General features: G+C 37.0%; 1 protein-coding gene across 1 annotated transcript; it reads right to left on the reverse strand.

The window, feature by feature from the left end:
• Nucleotides 1-2,270: 2,270 nt before the first annotated feature.
• LOC134841613 (uncharacterized) lies at nucleotides 2,271-6,621 on the reverse strand. Its single transcript, XM_063857639.1, has 6 exons — nucleotides 6,381-6,621; nucleotides 5,433-5,473; nucleotides 5,116-5,357; nucleotides 4,967-5,047; nucleotides 4,643-4,886; nucleotides 2,271-3,989 (listed from the first exon to the last, which is right to left on the reverse strand). The coding sequence occupies exons 1-6, from the start codon at nucleotides 6,557-6,559 to the stop codon at nucleotides 2,677-2,679; spliced, it is 2,100 nt and encodes a 699-aa protein (XP_063713709.1). The 5' UTR covers nucleotides 6,560-6,621; the 3' UTR covers nucleotides 2,271-2,676.
• Between the last annotated feature and the right edge of the window lie 2,948 nt (nucleotides 6,622-9,569).

The following is a 9,569-nucleotide window of genomic DNA, read 5'->3' on the forward strand; positions in this document are numbered from 1 at the left end:
ACAAAAGTCTGTTATTTCGGGAATTAATTAAATATTAAATCCCAGAAAAGCAGTCGAAAAACACAACCAGAAGCATTAAATAAGCTTGAAGTATCTACCGAGCGACCACATGGCCGACAATACAAACTGCAGGAGTACATCAACGAAACTGGCAACTATAAGGAAAACTGCTAACATCACACGAAGAAACCGTGACGTGTACTTTCATCACAAGAAGAAACCGTGACGTGACAACTACGTGACACAACATAACTTTTTAACTAGCCATTTTTGACGGAATTTTTTTATATCGTTCGAAAGGTATTGTTGTCCTGAGCTCAAATTTGACAAGATATTATACTTGTGATAATTTTTCGTAGAGTTACGGGGGTTTAAAGATTGGCATTTTGGCCAATTTGGGACAATTAACGCGTAAGCTGAGAGTTAATCCGTGTTAGAAATCGTTCCAAATTGGTTGAAAATAGCTTATTTGCCATAATTGATTTATCACAAGGAGCGAGATCTATCCTTTTGTACTTCATATGGCGTGTGGGGGGATGATTTTTCATTTTGTTTTATTTCATTTAATTTTTCCATGTTATTACTGCTCCATAGACCTTAGGAGGCAGTCGGAACCTTCAAGGCCTCGCCCTGATACGAGCAGTCTTGTTTTCCTTTCAATTTCTTAAGTTCTGAAAAAACAAGGTCCAGCAGGGACTCGAAACTTAAAACTTTGATTGCGAATTCAACCACGTTACCTCTAGACTAATTGGGAAGAGCCTGAAAGTTTCAAAAACATATCATTTTAATTTCTTTCCGATTTTGAAGATAAGTTGTCCACGGGAAAAAAAACTAATTCCGCATTACATACTTGCTCTCACAAGTGTAAACAGATGGATATTCAGAAAACCTCAACATAATTATATTTTGTAATTAATAACATAATTATTAATATAATTCTATTTTATAATTCTTCTTTGTGAGCCAAGGTACCATCAGTAAATAATTCATATGGACAAAGTTCTTTACGGGAAAAAAGTATAGTACCCAATTGCAATACCCTTGCTTTCGCATGGGTAAAAAAAGTGAGAAACCGTACAAAAAATTAAAATATTAAGCAAACACAATCCATATAGAGAAAGGCAACATTTTTTCAAGTAATCATTTGAAAAGACTAAGCAAATTTTCGAACCACTTGTGATACAACACAAACATAGCATGAGCAACTGGCCGACAAAAATGAGACAAAAGCCGCTCAATTGCCATTTTTAATCTAGTTTTTACTTTTTGATATAAAAAATTAGATATACCAAAACTTTAATATTTGTCTCGAATGGTTTGGAATAAGTTCAATTTGAATTAAAAAAAACATGCAAAGTAAAACAATTGAAAAATAAATCAGCGTTTCAAATAAATCTTTCGGGGTCGTAAAAAAGCTGACACTGCTTGAGCACACACCCATGGGAAAAATGTTTGCGAAAAAGGTTTTAAACCCCTTCCTCCAAACATTGAGATCAGAAACATTTATCGTCAAACGTAATGAGGTTACTAAAAAGTTCTAACACACATCGAAACTTCTCAAGCCAAAAAAAAACAACAACTAAAACAACGGAGTTGGCAAATTAAAAAACAAATTTCGCACAGGTAATTATTAATTGAACTCTTTGTGCTGCAAAATCACCAAGTGAAAACATAGCCAATTGACAGTTGGACAGGAGTAATGAAAGCAAGGAAAATGAAAAAACAGCGACTTGTTTTTTCAAAAATCTTCACCTTTTGAATTTCGAAGAAAAAAGATGGCCTTAAAGCTCTTTGAATTTGAAGAACAATTTATGATGACACTTTATTGTTACATATAACCCAATTTGAGAAAATTTGATCGATACGTGAAACTTGTATTTCGCTGGGAAATCTGATAATTAATTTCCATTTTCGAAATTAGAAGTCGACCACGTTCTTCACTATTTTGCCTTCCTTTTAATAATAGAAATGCGCTGAACTTAAAAATAAATCACAAGTCAAACCGAAAAAAATCGCAATTGAGCGTGAACAAACTTTAAGACTTTTTCCTGAAAAAAAAACAAAAAAATCAGCAAGACCTATATAAGAGGACTCATTACGTTCATTACTCTTAATTACAAACCGGGTTTTCCAGCCGAAAAGTTATTAGCGTAACAAAATACGCGTTGCTATACTCGCAGTTAATTCGTTTTAAAAGTAAATTAATCAGACTAGTTTTTTCTATTCACGGAGAAAATTTTTCTGAAAAGTTTTACAACGAGGAAAGGCGGAGCTTCATATTTACTACACAAAAAAATGACCTTGAAAGCTAGCAGATAGAAATCGAGACGAAAGTAACTAAATCGCAAAAATGTTTCGGAAAAAAGGGAAAACGTGTCAAGAAACCCAATCCCAAGCGTTATATAGGAATTCAGAGACATTTACCGAGCGACAACTTAACCAACAAGACTTGGGTAGACGCCAATTTGACTTGAAAAAGCCTACTTCCCCATCGCACGCCACTTGCCCTCGAAGTTCCTTCACTCTTCGCCGTCGGAATGATATTTTCAGCTCTTGAACTCTTTATCTATTTACAATCTAAATCTACAAGTTCTGTACATATATATTTACAGCAAAATATTACACAACACTAAAATGATCTGAGATAAATCTCTTGTAGTAACTTATGGGGCTCATTCAGCGGCGAGCATTTGTGCTTCTCTCCGGTAACACTTGCACTGTGACTTGATTCAAGTTGTCGTAGACCATTCTCTCACTCACTGGAATCCTGCTCGACTGAGCGAATCTCTCGCTTTCCTCTTCTCTGAAGGAGTCCAATTTAGTCAGTTTCTTATTATGCTTTTCTGTGTCCTCATTTTGACGTGCTCTCGACCGCCCTAACAGTTTAACGGTCAAATCCCTAAAATGTGCAGGATTGATGCCCAAATTCTTCAAATTTTGCTTTTCCTTGTCTGTTTTTAGTTTGACATCGTCTCTATTTTTCCTGGTTTTCTTCTTTTTTGCTCCTTTTTGGGATGATTTGTTAACTTCTACAGCTTCCTGGTTTGACTCTTCTGCTTCAGGTGCACTGGCTCCCACTATATTTTCACGATCACTCAGACCCTCCTCCTCGCTTGAGCTTAAAATCTGCACTTGTTGGTAAGAAGTTCTCCACACCTGCAGTTGCTCTGGTGATAACAGCTCTTCTATGTTGTCTATTTGTCCATTTTTCAAATCCAAGTCGCTCAACATTTTCTTCTTCACGGGATCCAAGCCTTGTGCAAGATGCGAGCTTGGATCTTCCTCGCTGACTTCGTCCGCCGAGGTATCTTCGCCTTCAGAAGAGACGTCTGTGTCTAGTTGCAAATTCGGGTCAACAAACTTCAGGGCTTTTCGTCTTTTCGATTCACTAATCGACTCAAAATCAACCGACTTTAATTTTGGGAGAGATGCTATTAAGTTAAGAGGATAATCTGAACTTTGAGTACAAGGATTTCCGTCCAAATAAATTGCAATAATGCCCTTTGGCAGTTCGTCCATATCTATTTGTTTTATTTTATTGTGAGACAAACAAAGAAACTTCAGCTTCTCCAGGCATAATAAACCTGTTATATGCTCTATTCGGTTATGTTGTAAATATAGATGAGTCAGCTTTGCACTGAAACATTCTAGGTTCTCAATCACCCGAATCTTCTCTCGGTCCAGTCTTAAATGACTCATACTTTCCGTGAGCCACTCGGCTTTTTCTGCACTCGACAGCTTGTCCTCTTGCTCTTTGCTGTTGGCCAGTAGAGTTCGTCTCATAACAAGTTGGATATTTAGCTCGCAATCTGGCTCAGCATCAGCCTCCCAGTCCGGATACATGTCATCATAGCTCCCTATGAGGTCTTGTGGCTCTTCTGAGAATCGCAATTGCTTCTCATTGACCGCACTAGTCGATTCCAGGAGCTTCTCCTCGCTATTAATGCCGTCCGCTGGATTGTTTTTGTTCATTTGAGATCCAAAAATATCTGAAAAGTTAATCCGATCAAAACAAACAGATGTTTTCTGCATCAAATTCCTAATTTTATTTTCTTATAATATAGCCAACAGACAGTTGAAAAAGAGCAATGATGGCAAGTAAACAAAAAACTACTGACTTGTTTTTTTGGAAAAAAAACAATTTTCGAGTTTCAAAAATAGATGCCCTTAAAGCTCTTTGAATTTCTGGAACAATTTATGACTGGCACTTTTTTGATTAAATTAACCAATTTGAGAAAACTGGATCAATAGTAAAATTTTTATTTCGTTGAGAAATCTGAAGACTAAATGTCACTTTCGAAACTAGAAGTCGATCACATTTTTCGTGATCTCTACACTTTTGCAGTTCGTTAGTGTAGTTTGCCTTCCTTTTAACAAAGGAAATGAACTGAACTTCAAAAGATCAAAAGTCAAACCGCGGAAAAGTAAATTTGAGCCTGAACAAACTTTCTGAACTTTTCTTAAAAAACACGAAAAAAAATCACCGCGAACTACATAAGAAACTGAACTAAGTTCATCGACTCTCAATAATCTTAAATATCGAGCTTACTTCAAACTACTCATAAGAGGCGGAAAAGAATTGTTTACATAGTAGGGCTAAATTTTTAAATAGGTGACATTTTTAATTGCATAAATGTTTTCTACAGCTGCTCGTTAATAATCAACTTGCAGATATATTTCACAACTAAAGAGAAAGCGGCGAATCCCAACAGCACCCCTAAGTTCATCAAGGCCCCTCCCCAGTTACCGTCCTGGTCGTTCGCGACCGCACCATTGTTTCTGTTCACTCCGCTGCCCATCGAGTTCCGAGAACTCTGCAAAGACCTTTGAGAGGCGATTGATTTACTCATTTCTGCTTCTCTTTGCTTCAGTAAATCTCCTATTTTCTGAAAGAAAAAAGTTTTTTTTTTGTTGGAGTCTCAAAAAATTAAGTGTCAGCTTCGTTCAAATATCTTCTTCAACATACCTTGAAAAGTTCTGGAAATAACTCTTGGAATACCGGATCTCTGATGTTGAACTCCAAGCTTTGCAATGCAAACTGCCTTTTCTGCAACAAAAAGAACATTAAAAATTGCTTTAATAAATACATGCATTGAAGACGAATTGAAGCTCTACCGTTTGATCAGAAGTTTCCAGGCTACCAAGAGTCGGCGCAGTTTCCAGCATGAAACTCAGCAAACCAATGAGAATAGTGGACACACACCAAGCGGGATTCCAAGTGTCGGGGTGAAAATCACTGATGGACAGACACAGTCTGGTGTTTGTTTTAAACCTCCCATTCGGAGTGCACATCATGATAGACGGAGGTTTGAATGGATAGTCATTCGAGAAAATTAGCTTCCCGTGGTAGTACCCACCTATGAAAAAACAAAACAGATTGCAACTAGCCAGATATGCTGATTAGACCAAATATTATTTCATTTTTTTAATACCTGAATAGACGCTGTCAGATGGACCCTGAACGACGTAATGCCTAAAAATAATGATGAAAAGTAGTCTGCATAACGATATTTTATACAGATGCGAAGCAGAGCTTCGCATCAATTGCGATACAAAGCAAGCGCAGCATCACAAACTAGTTAATAGAAAATGAAATTAAAATTTTAGAAAAACCTCAAGAAAAATAGTCATGTAACATAACAAACAGCATAAAATAAATCCTCAATTTTTTAACGAGCGGCCGACAATGCTTTCTTTGAGCCAAAAAGCCTCTCATTGATCCGAAAACAAAACAAAAGAAAGACAAACTATTTGGAAGACAAACGCCCATGAAGCGACACAAATCAAGGTAACTAAGCCAGTAAAACATAAGCCGAAACTATTTAGGCCCAATGAAACTTTTGCGCGGAGCAAAAAGATAATGTACAAAATCAGGGCTATTAATTTTTAAGTTACAGAAATACATAAAAAAAACTTGCACCTGCGACTAAAACTGCTGCCCTCACAACGAATTTCCACAATGGGGCAACTAAGCCGACAAAACATAAGTCCGATAATTCAATTTTTCCCGAAGTTTTTAAATAATTTCATACATACTGAAAAAACAAGGTCCGGCCAGGACTCATGCCACATACATTAATGTACTGAGGCAACCGCGATACCTTTAGGTCAAGTGGGAAGCAGTCGCGAATGTTCTAAAGTCCATTAAGCTCAATTACAACAGATGCAAGCAAAGTTGTTTACCAGAAAAAAGTCTTAGTTCCCGAATACAAAACACTTTCAGGTTAGCAGTGGTGAGCGCGACTTTTCTGTGAACACAAAATACGGGAATCGATCCTTAGATAAAAAATCCGTTGAAAATCGGTCTGAATAAAAAAAAACCACACCGAGCATATATTTATATATTCCTTACTGTTTTCGAAAGTCGGAACAACAATTACCATTCTAAAATGTTTGTAGGGAGAGGGGCTGCAATGATGTAGGGAACAGGGTTCTTCATTAGTTGAATATAATCTTGTCTGAGTCGTGATGAAGCTGTATTTCCAACTCTTTTGACAGTAGATTTTTGGCTTTTTCGCTTCACAGGTTGCACCATATTTTCTACGTTTACATTAGCCATTATGCAATGTTGGCTACAATATTATTAGTAGTTCATCACAGTTCAACTGAAATTGGTTATTTTATCTGAAATTACAAACATAATCATATGAAAGGTATTTGACGCTAACAAAAATCAGATGGTTAGAGTTTATAAAAAAAACTAAATTACAAAAGGGGCCCTTCCGTTTAGTTACGGTAAGTGCACAAGCTGGATAGGGCCATACCAGCGATATAAAAATGCATATATATCAGCAATGAAGTCATAAATCAGCATTAAATGCATCGTCATAATGTTAATTTAACTGAGCCGTCCTTCCTCTACAATTGCTAGCCGAAGTTTCTTGACAAGTCTTTCATTACTTCACCCAGTCAAAAAGCCATTGGAATTTCAATAACTTGTGAAGAAATTACGGCTACCATTATAATCACTGACTTCTGAATTTTGTTAGCGTCAGAAACAAAAACGCATTCAAAATTATTGAACTTCCAATGACTAGGTGAAATAAGGAAAGACTTGTGAAGAAACTTCGGCTACCATCATAATCTCTGACCTTTTGATTTTTTTGAGCGTACAATTTTCCTATTAGTGGACCATGAAAGTATGAATGAAAGCATAAATGATTTATTGTAGGCAGATCAATTTAGTGAGAGGAAGAATCTGACTCACAGTTTTGTCAAAAAAAAATTGAAAAAGACATACACAAATAATAAAAGCCATGAAAAAGAAAGACGAGATCAACGAGTGCGCAGTCCGCTACTGTATGGATTAGCAAGAGTGCACAAACGAGGCACACCACTTGTCCTTTCTTTACCTGGTAGCTCATATGACCACCTTAATACAACATTTGCAAAATATTTCGATAAAGTTGAGGGTACTAACATAGAAAGGAACACTCAAATGTCCAGAAAATTTTGGAGAAACCTCGATTGGGCTCTGATGAAACTATAATTTCCCTTGATTTAAAGAGTTTGTACACTAATGTCCCCTCACCAAGGCTGTTGAAATAGCCATAAGAAGGTTGTATGCGCCCACCAATCCTCCGGAACTATCTCGCAAAACTATAAAAATAATAATAGGGATATTATAATAAAAACGAGTTTCTCCAATAGATGGAAGGGCTTATAAGGTCCCCCGGAAGTTTTAGTTTTTTAGTCTGTTTCGTTATATATCGAATAAACTCCAAGTTTGTATTTTGTACTTTTCGGAACAAGATACACAGTAATTCCAGAAAAAGTCTGATAATTCTTTCCTGACGTTTACTCCAAAAGTGTTCACTTGGCTGCCAATTCGTTTATGTAGAAAAATAACTTGGCACCAAAATTATTGTTCACTGGATGACAGACGAACTTTTTGAAGTACGAACGATTCTTTTAATAAAACGCTGCTTTGTTTTGCTTGAAATTTTCGTTGATGCCAATATATTCTCTCCATGGAACGCTGGACTTTCCTTGAAACATTTTACTGAAGAGAAGAAAATCAAGCATCTCTCGAACAACAGAGGAAGTATTCTAAGGTACATGAGACGGTCTGTGTAGTCGGTGTTTATGTTAATCCTGTGACATTCGACCAGAATTGACAAAAAACAGTTTCGGTTGGCTAGCCGCTAACCCAGAAAATTGGCAGCTTTAAAGGATTAGCGGTGTTATTTAGACGATTGGACGAATCGTGAAAGCCAGAAGATTCTGGAAATTCTAAACTTTAAAATTTCGATTTGTGACGTCACACTTCCGAGAAACGTCGAAAACGGCCATTTTAGAAGAAATTCAAAAAAGAGAACACAACAACAACGATAGTTGCGAGAGAAACAACAAGAAATAGAAAAATACGACAGAGTATAAGTAGAGACCGCTCCGAGTTGTAACGATTGTGTTGCTACAATCGTTACAAAGCCATTCACTCCAACGGTGAAGTGTGGTAGAACCGTCAATTCAGCCTTCCGGAGAGGAAATAAGAGTGTTATTTCCCGGATTCAGGAATCCGAAGGGGCCTTGAGACCTGAACTCAAACTATTTTATACAAACTTTTAGCTTCCTGGTTATGTCCTGAATTGAATTTAGTTAACATCTGGATTCATTTTCTGATTATGAGAAGCTAGGAGTTGAGGGAAAGGGTTGATTCATCTTCGATGGAGATGATGATTTTTATCTACTTGTAACATTCGTCTACTGCAGTCACACATGAGGCTTAAGAAAAATAGGCCCTATAACCACTGGCTCAAGGGTCAGGGACACCATCTCTTGTGTTTTTCTACCTCAAGAACGGTCGGAGCCAGTTCGGTTCGTTTGTGACATGAGACTACGACCCGTTACAGCTTAAAGGCTACTACTAAAATATCCCCCCACTCTAGAATTAGAAACGTCCCCATACTTAGGTCTCTAGATACCCAAAATACATGAACGCCGTTAAAAACCGGGTTGGAACAATCCGTTAAGTTGCTTTTTTATTAGACAGTGGAACTTTGATCCATTTCAGATGGATCAACCTAAAACTCGCCTTACCTCAACATAACAATTATAAAACACACTCTAGGAATTTAAATTTGTACTCACATAGTAGCACGCTCAAGAAATGGGAAATAATCCAGTCGGTAGTTAACTCAAGAATTAAATAACGTAACTAAATGAGTCTAATGTTTTATAGTTTTAACAATGAGAACGAGTTTATACTCTAGACAATAGTTTTCTTGTGAACCATTAGGACACTCAAGCTGTCCACCTTTCCACCGAAGGTTCACTCTAGTCCAGTTCCGAATAATACTCCAGTCGCTATAATCCAATTCGAGGGAATGCTCTCGTCTCTGTCACAGATGGGACAGCTCTACTCTCGATTATTATAGTGATGGAAATTGCGAATAGCAATTTCCTACTGCTTTTTCTTACAACTTTCCCGCGTGTGCGACTCAATTGTTCTGAAATTGTTCTAACTTCTTTTTCTGATTTTCAGTTCTCGCGAGAAAATCGTGCATGACAGGTTCCATTCGAAATTTTGAAAAATTAAATTTCACTCCAAAATCAAGTGTTTTTTGCTC

Source organism: Symsagittifera roscoffensis, chromosome 3, assembly GCF_963678635.1.
Source record: "Symsagittifera roscoffensis chromosome 3, txSymRosc1.1, whole genome shotgun sequence".
In the NCBI taxonomy this organism is placed as follows: Eukaryota; Metazoa; Xenacoelomorpha; order Acoela; family Convolutidae; genus Symsagittifera; species Symsagittifera roscoffensis.